Raw genomic sequence first — 22,635 nt, 5'->3', positions numbered from 1 at the left:
GACATTTGAACTAATAAAATGACCTCCAGACAAAGCAGTTGCTAGAGTACAGCCTTTTAATTTAATTGCAAAACTTGTCATTGAATTATACAGCTTGTTAGCTTTTACACACGACTTTAACCAACAATTCTAATTGTATGTATGTATTGTATAAGAAAAAAATCACACAAATTGAGCCAGCCCCAAGGTACATTGTTGTGCTCTGAAATAGATACAACTCAATTCATAAAAAAACTCATTGAACAAAGCTCGTATATGCAGGACTTCAGAAAACAATCATCGTGACGCGACCGGAATTTGTAGAGATTTTCTCGAGCGAATTTTACAGTCATATTAGCTTATTCTTATATTAAAATTACCAAAAAATTACGTACTATATACTACTATGTAGTTCGTTCCGCCGCTTCTACATTTGCGATTTGGAAACGAACTTAATTGATAGCAATGATTTATTTATAGTCAATTTTGACGTCAATAAGCTATGAATAACTGACACCTTATATTCAATGTTGATTAATAAAAAAACTGAACTGAAACTGGAATTGTAGTAGATACTGATGAAGGTCATAAAACGTATTATTTAGTTTCGTACTGAAATGGAATCAACAATTCAATTACATAACAATTTAAAATTACTTAATTGAAGGCCTGTGGTCGGTGGTCTTTTCTTGCCTCTGAACCATAGATCCTCGCCCAAACCCCGGTCAGGTCATGATCGAAAACAAACTTTTTCTGATAGTCCTTGAGACTTAGATGTTTATGATAGGTATACAAGCATTTACACCAAAATATAACCTTACTTTGGGCCTCAGACTATGTTTGATTGATTTGATTCTCGCATATTTATTTATATAACATTGATCCCTAAATATCTGGATTACTCGTATGATAGGTTTATACACACATATCGACACGTCTATATCCCTTGCAGACCCAACAGACTTGAAAAACTGAAAGTCACGCTCAACTGTTTGACTTTATGATATATTTAAGATTTAAGATTCAAGTAGTAACAGGTTACTAGCCCATCGCCTAAATGAAGAATACCAAGTTTTCAACAATCTATATTTTACGACAATAGGTTTATCTCGTCTAATAATAAACCAAAAGTGTATGTTTCAAAAGCCTCGTGGTTTACACTCTATCGCATTGTCGTTTGAAGGTATAACATTAGTTCCACAACGGTTTTACAATACCAAAACGACTAGGTACACAGGCAACTAATTATGTGATACAAAGTTGATAGCTTGAAATTATTTGGGAAATTATTTGAAATGTTCAACGGAGCAGAATTCCTCCTTAATATGTAGTTCTGTTTAAATATGCCTATTGATAATATGGTGCTATGCAGCTGCATGTATTACCATGATCTTATATTGCAAGGTTGCGAAGTTCAGATAGGAGTCGCTTCAAGTAAAATGTAACTTTACCCATTCTATGTAGGTACTATCATGGTCACTGCCGCGCTCCAGAGTTGAGGACGCGATCGGGACTAATACTTATAGAATGATGGTAATGAAAATACTCCCTCACTGAGTGACTGATAGTCAAAACTAGGCGCAGATCGTAATTTACATGTATTACTTATTAGGTAAGATAAAAATACTCTATATCTAAATTCTCTCAGAAAAATTACTGGACTTGCGAACACAACACACTTAATTGGTAGAATTTAAATTCAGAGATATGGCAGGTTGCTAATTCATTGCCTAAAAAAAGAATCCCTGGTTTATTTATAATTTAAATGAATAATTTATATACCTATATTTATCGCAAATAAACAGGTTCAGGAATAATAATATACTGGTTTGGAAGTCACTAATAATATCAACATATATTTATTTAAAACATCAAACTTAATAAATTCCACCCACAAACAAAGCCGATGCCTACCATGAATCATGTTTTTTTAACAATGGTTTGTGTATATCGACTCGATAAGTATAACATCGTACGTACAACTGTTCCCTTTGTGTTTGTCAAATATGTCGTGTAGATATCATGTCATGTCACTCATACTTGAAAACAATCGATTTTCAAATTTGGTATTTTTGGTGGCAGATTCTACGGCTACACACCACCGAACTACATCTTACTAGTAGTAGAAGCGGTGTCTAAGATAAAAGGCTTTAACAAAAAAATTGTCCCGGAGTTACGAAAGTCGTCCCGAGATAGGGTTAGCCATCATGGCTGTCTGATGTGCGCAAAGGAACCTAAGCCATAATGGATGGTCTAGTTGCCAGTTTTGTTCACCTTTTTTCTCTTACTGTAAATCATTGGTAAGAAAAAAAAGCAAGTTGGATTTATGTAAGATTCAGGCTGGCAGCCGAGTGCAAAGTATTTTTCATTTAAAAATAAAAAAATAAAATTTCAGCGTTGTAGAAGATCTCCGAAAGAATTGCATTTTCTTAAATGAGTTTTTCTCTTAGGCATCACAAAAAAAATTATAAGTTAGAAAAAAATGTCTTAAGTCTTAGGTTTGCTAACTACGGACTGCACTCAGTCGCAGCATACAATCGAGCGAAACCTAGCGAGAAGCAAGGCGTTCGTGCGTGTATTATGCATCTTACTTCAGTGCACATTGGGAAACAGCATCTTTTAAAAAGAAATAAATGCCAGATAGTCAACAATTTAAATTTCAACGCGCACATTTTTTTGGAAAAAACTTCTTTAGTACTCCTAATTTGAATATTAATTCAGCTAAAGTTTTTAGTCTTTTCAAAATTGCGGCTCTATCTACTGCGTTAAGGATAGACATTATTTTTTAAAAAAACATATATACATATATGTTTATTTGTTCTAATCTTTAACAAAAAGAAGATAATAGTTTATTGCGAGTTCGTTATATAAGTATTGGCCCTCAAAAAACTCTAAAATTAAAAATTACTAATTTGTGTTTTAGGTGTATGCCGTGTGGTTCCCGGCACCATTACAAAAGAATAGGACCACTCCATCTCTTTCCCACGGATGTCGTAAGAGCCGACTAAGGGATAGACTTGGGATTCCTCTTTAATGTAAATCCCTGCCAATCTAAGGTCTGCCGCGCCGATGGATGCATGGCTAGGGGCGAGCCTAGTCTCGAGCGTGCCACTTCCGCCATGGGGTTGGGCGACCCCCAGGTAATGGCTAGCCTTACCCTGGCATGCGGGGCTCTGCTGGGGCGGACAAAATTTTTCCCTAGCGTCTCGTGGGAATCGCATTATGAACCTTAAAAAGCATATAAATGGCGGCGATGGTGTCCGCACCCCATCACGTCTCGTTCCCGGCGGGAGCGGTATGCGGTCTGCTGAAAGCCGCTTTGCGACGATGAATGTAAGAGGAGGAATGAAGGATAAGATTGAGGAAGTATGCCAGATGATGGATGAAAGACGTTTGGATGTGTTGTGCGTGAATGAAACGAAGCGGAAAGGATGCGACGCGACGCAGCACGGCCCTTACACGGCGTATTGGTCTGGAATTTCCAGTACCAGCCGAGGCTGTCAAGGGGTCGGTCTAATTCTTTCTGCACGAATGGCTGAGTGCGTGAATGAGTATGAGTGTGTCAGCCCTCGTCTTCTATGGATTAGGCTGAAAGTTGGAATCACTCGGATCTTCGTTCTAGGTGTTTATGCACCTTGGGATGTGGGTTCGAGGGGTACAACGTCAGCAAAAAGCGAAAACGAGGAGTTCTGGAATAGTGTAAGAGAAGTATTGAAAGTTACCAAGCCAAATGAGTAGATTATTATGTTAGGTGATTTTAATGGATGGGTGGGTGTAAAGCGTGATGGATATGAAAAGGTGCTTGGTGCGTTTGGTGACGAAAAGGTGAATGATAATGGAAGAAGTGTATTAGAAATTTGTCTAGAGTGGGATCTTTTTGTGTCGAACTCAATGTTTCAACATAAAGAGATCCATACCTACACAAGAGTGGAAGGTATTTTAAAAAGTATGATAGACTTTGTGATTGTAGATGAAAGATTGAAGAACAAAGTGCTGGATACCCGTGCATATCGCGGTGCTGGCATTGACTCGGACCATTTACTGGTGATATCCCGGATAAGGGGTATCTTCAATCGCTGGCGGCACAGGGTAAGGGAGCAAACCAGCGCTTTGGAAAGAGTAAAAGTAGAAAATTTGCAAGATATGGATGTAGGTAAGAAGTATATTAATAGACTGAAGGATGAATTTGAAGATTTAGATGAAATGAGCGATATTGAAGATGGATGGAAGGAATTTAAAGAAAGAATTGTGAAAGTAGCTGTTGAAGTGTGTAGTGTAAGTAGAAGAAGGAAAGGAAAAAATCACAAAAATGCGTGGATGAGTAAAGATGTGCAAGAACTTGTGCGATTAAAGAAGAAAGCATGGCTGGATTTGTTAGCAGCAAAAGCTAACTTAAGAATGCAAGAGGTTATAGATGAAGATGTGAATGAAGCACGTAAGGAATATAAGAAAATGAAAGATTTGGTTAAGAAAGCTGTGATTAGAAAGAAAGAAGAGTATAAAGAGGATTTTGATAAAAGGCTATCAGAAGACTTTCAGTCAAATCTGAAAGTATTCTGGAAATCCGTAAGGTCAGCCCGAGGAAATACTATAACCAGAGAGCTGACTAGGATCAGATGCCAGGATGGTAGCGTTGTGAAAGGAGAAGAATGTGTACTAAAGATATGGAAGGACTATTTTGAAAGTTTATTTGAAAAAAAGGAAGGAAATAAGAAAGATTTCTGCTATAGCGAAGAAAAAGAGAATGAGATGGAAGGCGAAATTGAAATGTTCGAAATTGTGGAAGCACTTAAGAGTATGAAAGCGGGGAAGGCTGCTGGGTGTGATAGAGTGTCGGTCGAGATGCTTAAAGCAGGAAAAGGCGTAGTAGCTAGTCAGTTGTACTGCCTTTTCAATTTGTGTTGGAGAAGCGGCCGAGTACCAAAAGATTGGTGTAAGGCTGTTATCGTGCCACTTTACAAAGGAAAAGGGTCACAGCTGGACTGCAAAAATTATCGTGGTATAAGCCTGCTTAGCGTCGTCGGCAAATTGTATGCTAAGGTATTGATTAATAGAGTCAGGAATGAAACTGATGACAAAATATGGGATGCTCAAGCGGGATTTCGAAAGGGAATGGGATGTACTGATCAGGTCTTTTCCTTGTGGTGCATAGCCGAAAAGTTTTTGGCCAAGAGTCAAAAAGTCTATTGCACATTCGTAGATCTGGAAAAGGCCTATGACAGAGTTGAGAGGAATGAATTGTGGTCAGCACTTTCTATGCATGGGGTGAGCAGTCTCTTAATACGAGCACTGAAATCCTTATATGAGGATTCGAGTGCTTGTGTCAGGATAAACGGAGCGCACACTGAGTGGTTTAAGATTGAGAAAGGCGTTAGGCAAGGATGTGTTGCGTCACCGTGGCCGTTCAACCTATTTATGGATAGCTGTTTGACAGATTTGAAAGAGTCTAAAAGTGGATTAAGGATGAATGAGTTACTCGTCAAATGTCTGCTCTATGCCGACGATCAGGTTATACTGGCGTCATCAGCGGAGGAGTTACAGGAGATGGTAAACTGTACGCATGAAGCTTTAAAAGAGAAAGGAATGAAAGTGAACGTAAGTAAAACTAAAACACTGGTTTTTGAAATGGAGAAAGAAATGACAGCATGTAATATTTTGATTGGAGGAGAAAAAGTGGAGCAAGTGAAAGAGTTTGTATATCTAGGATCAAAGTTTACATCAGATGGCAAGTATGATAGTGATATTGAAAGGAGAGTGAACGCGGGGAACATGGTGAATGGAGCTTTGCATGCCTTTATGAGCAGTCAGAAACTATCCAAAAAGGCTCGACTGGCTGTGCACAGGGGCGTGTTGGTCCCGACATTAATGTATGGGAGTGAAAGTTGGGTATGGCAAAAGAAGCATGAAAGCAGAATAAATGCAGTGGAAATGAGAGCGTTAAGGAGTATGATGGGTGTGAAATTGAGTGACAGGATAAGGAACAGCGTGATAAGGGAATGTTGTGATGTGAAAGAAGATGTAGTTACAGGAATAGAAAAGGGTATGTTAAGATGGTTCGGTCATGTGGAGAGGATGAATGAAAGCAGGTTGACTAAGCAGATATACAAGGAGAGTGTGGAGGGAAAAGTCGGAGTGGGAAGACCTAGACGAACGTATCTTGATCAAATTAAGGACGTCCTGGTAAAGGGTCAGGTCAAAAGTACCCGAAACCGCCGAGCTTGTATGAAGAGAGTTATGAATGTGGACGAAGCGAAAGAAGTATGCAGAGATCGTGGCAAGTGGAAAGAGGTAGTCTCTGCCTACCCCTCCGGGAAAGAGGCGTGATTTTATGTATGTATGTGTTTTAGGTAAATAGCATAGAAAAAAACACCCAAGAACGAAAACTAAAATAGAATGTTAGATTATAAACCGGCTATCGGTATCGATCTGCTGTCCATTTTTACCTCGTAACAAAAAAAACCAGTGATTGGACGTGTGTAGGTGTGTATTCCAAATGATAAACACAATTTAATGTTTTGTCTTATTCGGTCTTATAACGATATTGAGTTGAAAGATTTCAAATTTATTGGGATAATAAGCGAGTGTTTTTAATTCTTCTCAAATAAACTTGTTATTTATTTTATAACGACTAAAAACATACTCCATCCGAATCTTATTACTAATGATGAGGATGTAAAATAAATAAAAGGGAATCTCGGCCTTCGCTTTTATTTTTTTTAGTTTTTTTCACTTTACAATAAATGTCCATCATTAATCGATGTCAGATTAAATACATTTTTTTAAAACAGGTCTTCGGCAGACACTCGTTTTGCTCTTGGCCCAAAAACGCCATGGGTCAGCATTTTCGATATATCTTACTACAGTTTTTTTGCGACGGCTTTCTCCCACTTTCTACTGTCCGCTGTTGGGTCATTGTTGGTTTTAATAATTGTAAAATTGAGTATGGTTTCTACAATTAAAGTGTGTGTGTGACTGAGGCTACCGGCCAGTTATTGATTTACCTTTTCCGTGATTGACTGATTGGTGATTGTTAATAAAAATCATTGGTATTTTTTAACTACTACAAACTGCGCATAAATCTAATGGTTTGAGATAAATATACTTTCTTAAATCGAAAACTAGCGACCCGCCCCGGGTTCGCACAGTTGCAATGCTGATTGTCGTAAAAAGTAAATGACAAAAAATGTTATTGTGAGATATCCATGAGAAATAGACATATACCATAGCGGAGTTTTCTGTAGATATTGATAAATCTCGTAGGGTTCAGCCTGCGTTTGCAATGTAAGCGAAAAAATATGATAATTAACGACATCATATTAGAAACCTCAAAAATAACATTATTTCTCCACTATTTAATGGATGTTATTATAAATAAACCTTCCTCTTGAATCACTCTATCCACTGAAAAAAACCGCATCAAACTAAATCCAGTGCGTAGTTTTAAAGATTTAAGCGTACAAAGGTACAGAGAAAGCGACTTTGTTTTAAACTATGTAGTGAAGATCAATTATCAAAGACAATAACACATAAAGTATCTAATTAAGTCTTCAAATTACCTATGTTTGCTTGTGTTTTAAGAGACTTATCAATGATTCCATCTGTGCAAATATTGTCTGCACTTACCAATATATTCTTTAAATTAGCAATCAGTCATATATTTTTTCATGGCGTAATAGCCAATAGTATCAGACATCGTTTGTGTACACAAGAATTTATCAGTATATCGGTAAGATGACCACTGTGGACAGGCCGACACGAAGCCGGCGGACCGGGCGACCTTCCTAGATATTTCAAAATCTAGCCAACCTGCGCGTACGCAGCCACGCGACCGCGTGCTTTTGCGCTGTGACTTCGGAAGGACGCAAATACGCGAATATCATACAACGTACTAAAACCACACGCAAAGCCAAAAACAACATGGAAACTTATAATTAACAGACCAAGAAACGGACGTGACGAAATGCAACTTGGAGGTTATACTAACCTTCAAAACGCGCTCTAGAAACATCAAAATAAAACAAGGTCTTATCAGACCGAGTTACTTTCTTTTATAAACATTGTAAAGGTCAGGTCCGATACCGATATTTGCTTATTAAATAATATAATCATGCACATTAATAATGTGCATTGACATCAAATATTGACACGACCTAGTTTGCTTGCACTTGTTCGATATCATCGATAATGCATTTAATTAACGTTTTCATGATTTTCAATGCCCATAAAATTTTATTTCAACATTATGCACAGCAAATGTACAAAAGGTGGACTGAATAAAGCAATAATATATTATCATAGAGTACATACATACCCAGTTAGTATTAGTTAGTATGTATGGGATAGTTTAAGGTAATTCATATTTTCTTTAATTTCAATGTTATAAAGGTCACGGTGGTTAGTTATTGGGTATATATTTATGAATGAAGAGCCGATAATAAAGAGTAAGGGGAGATATCAAGTCACAGACTAAGGCAAAAGTTTATATGAATCGGTTTCTTTTTTTAATGGCGATATGGATTTAATACGAATTATATTTGTAATAATTATCGACATATTTATAAATAATCTTTAATAGCGATTCCTAAGAAGTGATGTACCTATGAATCTCTGTAATGAAATTTCGACACTACAGCCCATCCCGACTAGAATAATAGTTCATATATAAATTCTAGTTGTCAAGTGGTCAATCGATCTTGCCTGTGAGAATTAATTATCGGAACAACCTTATACCTCGTTACTTATATTTACCTAAGTGACTAGACTTGCATATTCTATACGCTATACATGAATATTTGTCGAAATTATTAATGGTCTAAAAAACAGGCAATGCAAAAAATTGTCACTTCACACTGAAATGTTAAGATTACGTCATGTGTGTTTTCACTATATATTATTATATATATTCGTACTGTGAGTGAGAACACACACTATATATAGTAACCAAACGGCAAAGCCTTAAGAGATTTCAACTACACTACTGTGCCTCTATAGCTTCCTATGCTAAAATATTATTTCTATAAAAATACCTAAAAAAAACTAAACTAAACTAAAACTTTACCTGTTGAGTAAGGTACCTACGGAGTATCGTGCGATTTCTTGCAGAGAAGAATGATACCTCCAGCTTATCATATAACAAAAAAACAGCAAAAACAAATTTCAATTGCCCAAATTAGAAAAACAGACGACTAAATTAACTTTTCACGGACACATTCCTTGAAGCTATGAAGTTCAAACAATTCAGGGATTCGAAGTAGGTTTTACTTTGAATCCCTGAATTGTTTGAAAATTTATAAATAAAAAAATAAGGAAAATTTTAATATTTCAAAGAGAATACTGACTGACTGGCATATAAACGGGCAGTCCAAACCGATGTGGCTTGATTTTAACTTTTTTGCATGTAGGATAATTATATGGTATAGGGGTGAACTAAGAGAGAATTTTCCCAAATTCACGTGGACGAGGAATAAAACATGATTTTCCTATAACACAATCGGAGTCGCACGCGTTCTCTAGAGACATTATAAAAGCCGAATGCTTAACACGAGTTATAATTTTTATAACAAATAATTTCGAATTCACACAGCGAAGAGAAAATGTATTATCATAGCTATATGTGATCTTATACCTCCTGCTGTGTTAACGACTATCATATTTATTAGACAAATCGCTCATTTTAAAAAGTAGACAGTGAATGAACAGTATCAGTGTCAAAATGGAAGAAAGTATAAGAAATTTCAATAAATCGTTTCGAAGATCCTTATGACTTAAATTATTCAAGAAGTTATCATAAAGGAAAAATAAACTGTGCCCGAACAAAGAAACTTTTACTGGGTTATTAGTGTTTTATCTTTCTTAAAACAAACTCTTCAACTATATTTAAAAATTTATTATATGCATGTTTACAACTAGTCCTGTCTTGTGATGTAGGTAGGACCTCCCTTACACATGGATGTCGTAAAATGCGACCAGAAAAACAAGCTTCTATGCTGGTTTGGTAGCAAAGAAAAACATAGTGTGTGAAAGCTTCATCTCTTCCCTCCCAAATTGTAAAAGTCAGTTAAGGGAAAAGGTAAAGAAAAGAAAGAAAGTCAAGGGAATAGACTAAGGATTTTTCATAATGGCGATGGGCTTGCGCCCTTTTACTAAATCTCAATACCATCAGCTTAACAGTCCTTTAAGAATTACTTCAAATAAATAAAAAAAGAAGTTTTCCAATTTGGTCCTATTTACCTGACTGCAAGAAGGGTTTTTACGCAATATTTAAATCTGACAAGTCTTATAATCATGACTAATACTTGTTGTTAATATTAAAGCTATTAAAATTTAAAATTATGGCTATTCTTCAGTAAAATTGACAATATGTTGAGAAATTTATTTTTGAGATTTGAAGGCGATTAAAAAGCTATTTGATGAACCAGAGTGGAATGTACGGTGGCCCTAGGAGATACCTGTGCCGCCTTGTATTATTAGTGTATGGCAGGTGGCCTAGGTATCTCCTGAGCCGTGTGTACAGTCAGATAGTAAGGGAGAGATAAACCTTACTCTTTTTGATTTGTATGAACAGAGAGTCAGATGTCTTTACAGTTGTTCTTTTCTAATCCTCTTCAGTACTACTTAGGTGAGTACCTACCCTACTTAAATTAATCGCACTTGTATACCAGTTACTCTGTTTCAACGACCTTTGTTTATCAAACTGACCGGTTTGTATTTACTACTGTTCAGTCGACATTCTGAATGTTTATAAAGTGTGGTGACGGAGTGAACGGCCGGTTGCTGAAGGATAATGATCGTTATTAACCATGAAACAAGAACAAAGATTTTTTCTTAATAGACAATTGTGTGCAGTTTCATTGGGTTTAATTTGAATTTCGTGAAATAATAGCAATGTTGTCAAGCATTATTAGAATTATTGGGGTATGCAGGTAGGTACATATTTCATTTTCGTATATTAGGCTTGATATGTAGAATGGGATGTTTATGTGGGATTTTAGATATTTTGCTTTTCAAACGTGAAAATATTTTAACAATTTTTTTAATAATAATTAAACTAGATTATTTTATAAATACTGTGTTTAATCCAATCCAAATGTCTAATTAAAAAAAGGTTGTTCGTGAACGTAATTTTTTTTTATTATGTAAAAGAACAATGTTTTTTTTCTGTAATATTGTAAATTTTTACCGATTTGTTAGATTTAACCGATTATAAGTATGTGACTTAAAAATCGCCTGTAGGAGAAGTTGCTACTCGTATGTACTATTTACTACAGCAAATTATTTCGCCATAGGTAAGACCAATGAGCGACGAAATCCTTGAAATACTTTCAATCTAGCCTCAGACTCTCAACTATGCGAAAACTAATGTGATTCGACACTAAATTAACTGCATACTGGATTAAAACTCACCTAAATGTGTTCGGGAAATGCGATGCCATGCAATTTGGTGATCGAGCTGATCACAGTACACTGTAATCACTTTTTATGCCAAAACAATTCACTGGCCGGTTGTAATTTTTTTTTAATTTTTATAGTATTTTTTTTTTTATTTCGGCCCGTGCCGGCTTTGTTTTTGGCTATAACGCGGGCCAGTGTCGGAGCGCGGCTACAGATCGACTGAATGACGACAGCGGCAAGTAGCGCGCATGCGCCGTCGACCCTCGGACCCTCTGCGTCTGCAGACGACCTTCACGGACGAACGAGCTGGGGTGACTTCGTCCCACGACAGCGACTCAACTGCACAATGGAGTTAGGAAAGCAAAACAGCTGATAGCAATGTAACTGTTGCATTTAGAATTTGTCATTAAATGCAACGGTTTACTTATTGCTTACAAATATTATTTATTGGGAAAAGTAAACATGCAAACGATCCTTGTCCTTTCTTTCATTGATATGTTTATCTAAGTCAATAGAAAATTGTTATTGTTGAGACTCTAGATATAGTAATAGGGAATAGAGGAAATACCACCAATTTCATCATCCTCATTGATTTGATCGAGACTGATCTTAATCAGGGGAGGAGCCGCGGTCCGTCATTTATCCTGCATAAGGAGAGTGGTTTTTTAAGTAAAATAAGTTCAGTTGATTTTTTACTTTTTTAAATAAGATGTCATTTGATAAATTGAAATAAATTTAATTTAATACCTATACTACTCACGTGTTTCTATTTCTGTTTTAATAACCGCCTTAAAAAAAGGATTTTCTCAGTTTGCACTGTACGTATGTAAGTATGTACCTAATACATACATAGATGTTTATCCGCGGTTATCTCGCGTCTCGCTGAACCGATTTTGATGCAGTTTCAGGAAAGGGTTTGTTTTTTCTTAGGAGAAGGATTTAGACATCTAATCGACTTCAAAAAGGAGGACATCGATTTGACCGCAAAGTTATAATAATTCTTTAAATTAAAGAACTGCACACTTTTGAAATGCATTATGGTGACATTGACTGCTTCTACTGAAGGGAAACTTGTATAAATTTAATATAAATCCAAAAAAGGCCCCACTGCATCCTTTTCTTTTGATGTAAGTACTTAGAATTTACAATTTGTTGAAAACTTAAAATCATCCTCTTAAAAAGTAACAACTATTTTATTAAACTTAAAAATAAATATAAACTTCCTGAAATTATGCTTACGTATATTTACAAAAAAGACTGAAGTGAGCACGTCGGTAACACTACCTCTTCTATTAAAGCCAAACCATTTAAACAACTAGACAATTACACAAGCGCCTTAATTGTTATATACCTACAATTTTTCTTCTTGAAAAACTATTTTCCACATTTCCTTACCCCTGCTGCCACCTGTATTTTATAACAAATATTTCTACGCTTCAAACCTTATTAAGCAATGTTAGTTTAAAAAATGAAGCAACTTGCTTCATGAATACAAAGCAAGCCTCGTGAAGCTATTCAAGTTAGTATTGACATTTTCTGATAGATGGCGCCACATCAATTGTTGGGGATATGGTAATTATTTATCTATTCATCTATGTATTTATTAGCAATGTCAATTTAAAAAGAGAACCTACTAATGGTGACGAATTGTTGAAATAAATTGTTTTAATCCTCTTGAATTATTTCAATACTTTATGATAACTCAACTTACGCGCGTACAAAAGACATCAACGCATTAAGAAAATTGTGACCACTGTCTCAAAACAATTATTACTGAATAAAAAATGATTCCTGACTTATATCAAAATATAAATAAATTCGTATAAAAAGTTAGCTGTTTAAATTATAAAGGCAATGCTCGAGGCAATAAATTATCATTGTAAATACAAATTATACATACGCAACAAGAGACGGTAAAAACATATTAGATATGATATAAGTACTTGAAAGCACCACTTTTCTTTTTTAAGGTAAATCCTAGAAGTTTCGTCTCCCTGCAGAGAAACCCGCAGGTTTCCTCACGATGTTTACATAAGAGCGTCACACATATAATCAAGTTTATATCTCTTGCGGGGTTAGAGCCAACAGTCTGAAAATACTGAAATTGAGATTCAAATAGTGACAGGTTGCTAACCCATCGACTACAAGATGAATCCCAAGTTTATCAGTCTTTCCCTTAGTCGCTTTTTACGACATATATGGGAAGGATATGGGGTATTTTGTATGGGTACTATTCCGGCACTATGTAGCACGTGGCATAAGAGATGTTTAATCTTTAAAATATTTAGTTACAAAATCCATAGGTGAGAAAGATGATATGGGTGCCAATAGTTTAAAAACTTAAGACTCTGCGAACCAGACAAAGTGGAAAAAAACTGTCGAAATAATGCGGACCCTAGGCCTGCTACAAACACGCCAAAATGAGAGAGATGGAGATGGAGGAAACATGTCGGGAAACATTGTTGACACACATGGAAAACTGTTATAAATGTATGTTTTCCTTAATTTTGTATTATTATAATGAATGCCTCAGGGATATTCTTTTTTGCACAATCTCGCCATAGTTCTTCAAGGAGACCTAAGAAACTTCATTCCATTTGCACTGATCCCTGCACACTTCTTCTGCTTCTTCATTCATCAAACTTTACATGACGCTCGTCAGTTTATTTAATGAGAATTAATTTGCAATGCGTCACCTACAGTCGTATATAAACCAAGGGTCTCGTGCGGCCTCCGATAAAGACGATTACAATACACTCGTGCTGCATACAAATACCACGGTAATCGTTTGTGGCCGTCGTGTGCGCATATTTTAGTACCGTCACGTATGAAAACAATCTGCTAGGCGCTCTGTAAGATCGATAAAGTTTAGATATCGCTATTAATTGCGATGTTTAATATGGTAACAGATATGAGAAGTGGTTGCACATTTTGCGCAATAAGTAATATGAAATTAATATATTATGATCAAATTTTAGTCACCTTGCCGTGCCGTGTGGTACCCGGTATTAATATAAAAAGAATAGGGGGCCACTCCATCCCATTACCCGTGCATGTCGTAAAAGGTGACTAAGGCTTATAAACTTGGTATTCTTATTTAAGGAGATGGGCTAGCAACCTGTCACTATTAGAATCTAATTCTATCATGAAGCCAAATAGCTGGCTGACATAAAACGTGGCCTGTCAGTCTCTTTAGGGCTGTTGGTTCTGTCTACCCCGCAAGGAATATAGACGTGACTATATGTATGTTTGTATGTTTAATCACCATCATCCTATTCCGGTTTTGGCCTCTATTCTCTGCCGCCAAACCAGGAATGGCAGTTATCATATGATATAATATAAAACGCTTTAATTTTTTAATGTAAGAAGATTATTTCTAAAATTTAAGAAACGATTTTTTTCGAAATTCCTATAGCTAGGAGAAGAAATATGTGATTTAGAACACGAAACTACGAATAAAATCTATAAAATCAATGTTGTGTAAGTGTGACCAGTGTAAGTTTCTTGACAGATGATAGTACCACAAGTGTTTTATAGTATCCAGTTAACAATACGTACAACGGCATGCAAACATAACATTGCAAGTGAAGTAATATCCCTGACATAAAGTGCTTATTTCTGACGCTTCCTACGTGCGAGGTACTAGTAAATCCGCTGTATAGTTTACTTGCGTTGCAATACGACCTGATATAATTACTTCACATATTATTTGGTTACGTCTTTTCTAAATGAGAAGTATACATAACACACACACACCGATTGAAAACTATGCAAGTAAAAAAATTAAAACAAAAAAAAAATACTGATCTATTAAGATATAATTTTATTTTGATACATAATGATATTCAAATAAAACTTAGCTATGTTATTTATAGCAATAAAATAATAGAATTTAAATGGCCAATAACCTAATGAAGACACTGGCCATCAACTTTCTTTTTAACATTTAAAAAAAGAATTAGGTTACCGGTAAAGCTTGATAAAATAAAATAAACACTCATGCACTGGTTTCTAAGGCAAGGCCACTAAGAAAAGAGGTAGATGTACCGTTAGCAGAGAAAGCGAGGAGTGCAGTTGTCCAGTTGAGGCCTGCGCACGCGCAAGCCCGACGCGTATACTTTAAGTTACATTGTTAGTTTTGGTGCTGTTCTATTTTATTATTTTTGAAAAAACTGAGGACTTACAAGGTAAAGTATATTTATTATTTATTTACATGTATATATAAATGCTCCTTTTCAAGAAACAAAAATAATTCATTGTAATAGATGTATTCTTCCAGGCACGAATTTAAATCAAATGCTTTTCCTACGCCAAACTATTTGTCATAACTCTAAGGGAATTCATTTAATTATTTATTATTATTATTTATTTATATGTTTTTCAGTATTTAGTTTTACATATTTATAGTTATTTACTAACACTGCCTACCTATATTTTTCTGCATATTATGTAAGAAGTGATTATTTGGCATTATTTAAATGTAATCCAATCGTCTTCCATAAAATGAAAATTTTACTTAGGAATCACAAATAAATTTAAACATAAAAAAAATAATATAAGTTCACAGTTTTCATGACAATGATTTATGATTAAAATTATTTTTGCTTTTATTTAAAAATCTTTTCGTCAAAGTTTATGTCAAAATAAAAAAAAAATGTTTATATTCTTAGTGGAAAAACTCTAATCTATGTACCAACAAAATAGTAGCAAGAATCAACAATAATTTAATAAACAAATAGAATATATATATCTTAATATTATTATGATATGTATATCATATCAGCGTACTTATTATTAAACGACACCATACCGATTCATTTGCATCTCAATTCTGAGGTTTGGCAGCTTGACAACTGCACAGAAAACTGCGGTGCGATGTAAGACGACGACAACAAATCATACCTATAGGATTAAGTACAATATGACATTTTTATGGTTTTAAAATATTTCAATTTATCCCTTACGGGGTAGACAGAGCCGACTCTCGATCTATTTCTGTGGGGCCAACAGTCTCGCAAAGAAAGACTTAAAGGGCACGTTCAGATAAGCTGATTGAGCTGGCTTAGTGATAGATAAAATAAGTACCTACATACATACAGTGGCTTTTTTCCACTATTCGCGTCCTACTTTTTTCTTGGTGGAGAATGTATCGTGTAAATATTGTCCCAATCGCGAGACTATCGGACACAGCTTTCTTTCGTCCACTTTCTAAATGCATGTTTTATGAGAAAAATATAACATGTTGCTAATTTATAAGCAGAATAACATGTGTTTAACTCAAAGTGGGTAATTAAATAATCTCTGAAACTGTTGATGCATAGAGAATTAATTAACTCGACAATAGAGTAGGTATATAAAACATTATTTATTTTTACTTATTAATTTACAGAAATATTAGTTAGATATAATACTTGAATAAATAAGAATAAGTATAAACAATGAAAACTGAATTTAAAAATAATCTATGTGCTCTTTCAAACGAGAAACAATAAGATTACATGAGAGAATATGTTCCTGGTAGGTATTATTATCCCCAGAAGGTAACAGAACGCATTTCGTAGATAGCCGAAGAAATTATTTTCAATGATTTTGTATAAATTACCCGACACAATTCTAAAGTAAATTGACGTATTCTCCCAAGAGTATTAGGTTAATGAGTGCAACATAATTATGAAATAGTACAGGTATTATTATGAGACTACTTATAATGCGGTTGTGTCTCAAGACGTGACGGATTATGTTTATTATAGGGTTTGCTAGATGCAGCAAAATTACAGCTTGAGATATTGAAATCTACATACCAAGGTTTATAATATCCACAATCCAATTTATCTCAGCTACATTGTAATTTACGTTCTACATTTTCCTAAGCTAGATACCTACCTAAGAATGAGTCACAATCACAATCACCTACAAATACATCGACAAATCATATTTTATTAAGTAACTGCACTACTACTAGACCTCAATAAATCCCATAACACAAAAAATTTAACATTTTCTTTTTTTTTTCAGATACAGCCATAATGTTAGAAGGAACGGGAATAAATCCACCCCCACAAATGACGAGAGTGTTCGACATCGCGAAGGACACCGTCCTTTTCCTCGTCTTGTCATGTTACTATATTTTAGAATCCCTATTCTGGACTCTAGTGCCTAATGCTATAAGACCTATGAAGAGTTTAAAGGGAGACGTGGTTCTAGTGACCGGAGGGGCGGGAGGGGTGGGGAGGCAGCTGGCCATCAAGTTGGCAAGGCTTGGAGCGAAGGTAGTCATATGGGATATCAGCTTAGAAGGTATGAAATACTGGTTTGTATGATCTCGTTTTCTAGCAAATTATGACTAACCTACACTGGCGACCGCAAGCCCTTCTAACAGCTGTTAAGGTCATAAGTATTACGTGTAAAACGTTTACCTGTAGTAAAACTGTTACTGGGTCAAATATATCTTAGGTACTCCTAGCTTAGACTTAATAAGACCTATGTCTATGTGTGTAACACTTTGTACATAACCAAACCATATTAATAAGACCTAGACTTATGTGCGAGAAAGAGAATCCCTGGTCTATATTTCTTGATTCTATGTCCGATAAACATCTCTTTTTAATAATCATCATCGTAGCTATACCGATATTTAGCCATATATACTTAATTGCATACATAAATAAATACCCTGAGTAAGCTTTAACTATGTGGTAATTAGTTAACAACTGTGACACAATTATCTTTGAGTACCTAATTAACGTAATACATACCTACTATTTTCATTATGGCTGTAATTCCACGAAGACCTTGCTGACACAGGTTAGCTTTATTGCATTTAATTCAGTTTCAGTTTAATTACATTGGATCGTAAAACTGCCAAAATATGTACGCGATATCACAAAACTAGGTTTAATACATAATTATAATGTCCGTCACTGTGAAAAGTGTGCTTTAAAATCCTGAAAACCATTGTAGTGCGTATCTGATTTTAGGCGAAGAATTGTTTACTTATACTTACACTAGCTGTGCCCGCGACTTCGTCCGCGTGGAATAGTTAGTTGGGCATCATATTTATTTTTGCAAACATCCTCCTCGGCTTTATCAATTTGGCGGTCACGCGTATTAGAAAGAACGCTGGTTCGCCGTATTAAATGTTTCGCTGCAAATTGCTTATAACGACTATATCTCAAAACCTATTCGTCTGATTTATATACTGTAAATGGCAATTTTAGTCTACATGAAAAGCCGAAAGTAATAAACATATTTATTTGGATAAGGATTAATACCGAATTAAAGAAAATTGGTTTCAAAATAACTTATGTTTATAATGAAAAAATAATCTTAAAAAATGAACATAAAAGTGATTATTGTAAGTAAACCTTAAGAGATAGATATATGCTCTCGCGGACTTTTTTGTGGCAAAAAATGAGTACTTCACATCTTTAGTACATTGTTTTACTATATCTTTGTTGGTTTGCGCAGCGTTCGCGTGGAAAGCTCGCAGATGGCCGACTCATTCAACTTTCACCTGCATTGTTGACTTTTCCCGTAGGAAATCCGGTAAAAATATGTAGCCTATAGCCTTCCTCGATAAATAGACTATCTAACAGTGAAAGAATTATTCAAATCGGTTCAGTAGTTTCTGAGATTAGCGCGTTTAAACAAACAAACAAAACAAACTCTTCAGCTTTATAATATTAGTATAGATATAATTTTAGTCTATATACTTTACTTATGTGTTTTATATAAAAAAATAAAGGTGAACATTAAATATTATCAGGTTTGCAGAAGACTTGTGCAGATGTGACACAGGAGGGCTACGAGATAGCCAGTTACGTGGTGGACTTAGCTGATAGGGCGGCGGTGTACGCGGCCGCTGAAAGGGTTAAAAAGGAGGTAAGACTCTTAATATTGATAGAAAACCTCTATCTTATATCATTTTCCTAACGGTCTTTACCTCTCTGGAGAGGAACGCAGAAATTGGTCCTAAAATCTCAAAGTGTACTTCTACTCATAGCTTTTTACCTGAGCTAAATAAAGACAGCATGTTATTATCTAATCTAATAGGTACTTCATGTGAAATATCTTAGCAATTTTTATAATTTTTATGTTTGGCCGCTCACCCGATACCGACGTCTTCCGGCGATACTGTCCATTTTTATCCCTTCTCTCGTATCCTTGTTCTCTGTAATAGAAGTTTCATCAACTGATTAAAGCTCAATTTACGCGTATATTTTATTGTTACTTGGCTGTCTGACGCTAGCCTAGGCATGTCTGGAGCTCACTCTTCGATTAAGTGCCTATAAGATCGCCAATCAATTTGTTTTCCGTAGCAAATTACGTGTAATTTTTTTTTTTTTTTTTATTAAGCGTCTGTTTACGATTTTCAGGTTGGAAAAGTGGACGTGCTCATCAACAATGCGGGCACCGTGTTCGGCCAGACTTTGTTGGAGCTTTCAGATAACGCAATCGAGACCACATACAAAGTTAACATCTTATCGCATTATTGGGTAAGAATAGATTTCTACTTGTGACAAAATACTTATTTGTTTTCATTCGAGTTCATTTTGATTTCATTCGTATCGAATAAACTCAAAAACCTACTGATCCTATTTTATGGTATTTGGCACCGATAGACAAAACCTTTAGAAGCCTTTTATCTGAAATTTTCCACGGCAGCGAAATCCCGCGCTATAGCTAAGTTTCTTTTCTTTTTCTCAACGCGTTTTTTCTAGGCTTCGTTTCATGAAAATCGGCTTGATTTTCGGGTAAAAATTCTTGTAGCATAGTACATTTCTATCACTATTTCAATACTTTTTACTCGATTCAACGAACAGCAATGCAATATGACTAGGTAACTATTACAAAGTAAACATCCTATAGCATTGTGTAAGTGGTTGTAACATTCTTTTCATAGATTAATTATCCCTGTCGAGTAGGTAATTACTTTTTGCTAAGCAAGATTGATTTACTGTATCAATTTTTATAATTTTTTTTAGTAATGAAACGTTTTTTTTTTAAGTTAGAGAGTACGTCAGCGGCTCCGCCAGCATGGGGGATTCCCCTCATAGTGCCCTCTTAGTGCACCCAAAAGCTCTGATACCTACATGCTTAATTCCAAATTCCTACACCGAACGGTTTGAATTGTTTGTTGTAGGGTCCACCCAATCAGTTCTTACCTACATGAAAGACATTGTAGATACACATTGGAGTATAAAAAAACCTAAGTAGCTACTCAAACCCCGTAAACGAAATTTATGTTCTGAAAAGATCCTACATCAAAGACGTTTATGTTTATAAATAATTTAAATTTATTTTACAGACGGTAAAATCCTTCCTCCCCGACATGATAAAGACCGGCAAAGGGCACGTAGTGACTGTGGGGTCAGTGGCCGGTCTGCTGGGCACCTACCGCTGTACGGACTACAGCGGCACGAAGTTTGCCAGCGTGGGCTTCCACGAGAGCCTGTTCACAGAGTTGAAGGTAACATTTATATTGTTTTATGGATCATGTGATGTTAGGAGTACGCGTAATCGTCGAATAAGCATGAAAAGAGTACCTACCTAACTAGAGTGGAAAAAGCGTGGGAGGCCTGTAAGTAAGGATCGTAGCAAGTGGAAATCCATAGTCTTTGACTACCCCAATGGGAGAGTGGCGTGATGGTATGTATTTACATATAAGAACACTTGTGCACACACAGTGTAGAAAAACCACTCAGTATATATGAACAGATAAACTGATAATTTGTTCCCGTCCGTGCCTAAATAATTTAAAAATCGGCTATTTCAAAAAAATCTAAAATTCAAATTCAAAATTGACAGGAAGATTTCTATAGAAACTTACATCTTTAACCTTTCTCAGGCGCACGGGCACCACTCAATCCACGCGACGCTAGTTTGCCCGTCATACATCAACACGGGCATGTTCCAAGGGGTGACGCCTCGTCTCTCAGGAATGCTGGAGCCGGGGTATGTGGCAGAAACCATGATCGACTCCATAAGGAAGAACGAGGTCAATTGCGTCATGCCCGGCTTCGTGCGGTATCTGCTGCCTCTTAAATGGTGAGTCCGTTTTCATCACTCTCCTGTGTTTGGTAGAGTCTACATTGGGGAGGGCTCGATGTAGCCGTAACCACTGGCAGTGAAATCTAACTCAACTCTGACTGGATCAAAGTTCTTAAAATTATGTTTCCCGAATGTGCAATTTCCTCGAAAATGTATTGAAAATAGATGAAACGATGATGAATAGATGGATAAAAAAAAATCAAAAAGGGTAAATACGGGTAAAGGAGCATGCCTTAGGGACACAGACACATTTTAAATAAATTAAAAATTATCTTTCCACACCCTTAAAACTATTTTTCTTAATTTCAGCCTCCTTCCTGCAAAAATGTGCTGGGACCTCATGTATAGAGTCATGAAAGGACCACAATCTATGATGGACTTCAAGGGCAAGCCTAAAGTGGCTGGTGGCTAAGAGAACAAAATTGTGCACAATTTTTTGTTAGATCTTCATAATGGAAATTATTATTGAAGAATTTATTAAGTGAATTAAGAAAAGTAGAATTGGATCTATTTTAGTTAAGTATTTTAATTACAAATTAGGTATGTAAATAAATAAAATCTTTTAATCGGATCAATTTAGCAGCAAAAATGTACGTTCAAATTTATATGCATACTTTGTAAATGTTGAAATGAGTGTTATTCGCGTGTTATTGAATTCATAATGCGTTATGCATTATGTTTTGGATATATTTAAAAGTATTTCCAAAACAATTTTTTTTTATTTAATGTAAAAGTATTCGTTTAGTACTTATACGTACCTATTTCATAAATTATGTGTATTTCTAAGACTGCCTTTGTATATATTTTACGAATAAGTTCAAGTATTGTCACGAGATTAATAAGATTAATTAAATATTTCTTATATGTAAAACATATGTACGGATTCTTTATTATCCATCTTAGCATAACTACATTATTTATACATTCGTGTGTGTAAAGAATGTGGTTGTGAAAAACATACATAAAAATTGGTACATTTACATATATGACGTCTTCACCCTTTTAGAAAAAAATATGTAGCAGTATAGGTTATAAAGATTGAGCGTCGGTGGTCGAGGTGCCCGGTTAAAATTCGGGTTACGTATAAAGGCACAGGTTCGAATCCCACCTCGGCCACATGGCCGAGTAGGTACATACCTATGGCTATTTTCGAAGTTATGTCCATTAGTTTGAATACTAGTCGATGCTCTTACGGTGAGGGAAAACATCGTAAGG

At 35.5% G+C, this 22,635-nt stretch overlaps 2 protein-coding genes across 2 annotated transcripts in view; one reads left to right on the top strand and one right to left on the bottom strand.

Moving 5' to 3' along the window:
- Positions 1 to 11,681, bottom strand: part of LOC106134312 (estradiol 17-beta-dehydrogenase 11) — a 38,979-nt gene extending 27,298 nt beyond the window's left edge. Inside the window, exon 1 of the mRNA XM_013334328.2 lies at positions 11,383 to 11,681. The gene's annotated coding sequence lies outside the window, so the exon portion shown is untranslated. The remainder of the gene's footprint in view (positions 1 to 11,382) is intronic.
- A 3,767-nt stretch (positions 11,682 to 15,448) lies between these two features.
- On the top strand, positions 15,449 to 22,092 carry LOC106134275 (short-chain dehydrogenase/reductase family 16C member 6). Its single transcript, XM_013334275.2, has 7 exons — positions 15,449 to 15,557; positions 17,386 to 17,667; positions 19,136 to 19,251; positions 19,746 to 19,865; positions 20,678 to 20,839; positions 21,218 to 21,417; positions 21,730 to 22,092. Exons 2-7 carry the CDS (start codon positions 17,397 to 17,399, stop codon positions 21,830 to 21,832), a joined length of 972 nt encoding a protein of 323 aa, XP_013189729.2. The 5' UTR covers positions 15,449 to 15,557; positions 17,386 to 17,396; the 3' UTR covers positions 21,833 to 22,092.
- Positions 22,093 to 22,635: the final 543 nt, after the last annotated feature.

This window comes from Amyelois transitella, chromosome 17 (genome assembly GCF_032362555.1).
Source record: "Amyelois transitella isolate CPQ chromosome 17, ilAmyTran1.1, whole genome shotgun sequence".
In the NCBI taxonomy this organism is placed as follows: domain Eukaryota; kingdom Metazoa; phylum Arthropoda; class Insecta; order Lepidoptera; family Pyralidae; genus Amyelois; species Amyelois transitella.
The sequence above is the reverse complement of the archived record's forward strand: the minus strand, read 5'-3'. Positions and strand labels throughout refer to the sequence as shown.

Excerpts from the sequence above, each read along its gene's own strand:
- LOC106134275 (XM_013334275.2), top strand. The coding sequence starts at position 17,397 with ATGTTAGAAGGAACGGGAATAAATCCACCCCCACAAATGACGAGAGTG. Across the intron at positions 17,668-19,135 it reads ATGGGATATCAGCTTAGAAG|GTTTGCAGAAGACTTGTGCA; the intron begins GTATGAAATACT and ends AAATATTATCAG. Across the intron at positions 21,418-21,729 it reads TATCTGCTGCCTCTTAAATG|CCTCCTTCCTGCAAAAATGT; the intron begins GTGAGTCCGTTT and ends TCTTAATTTCAG.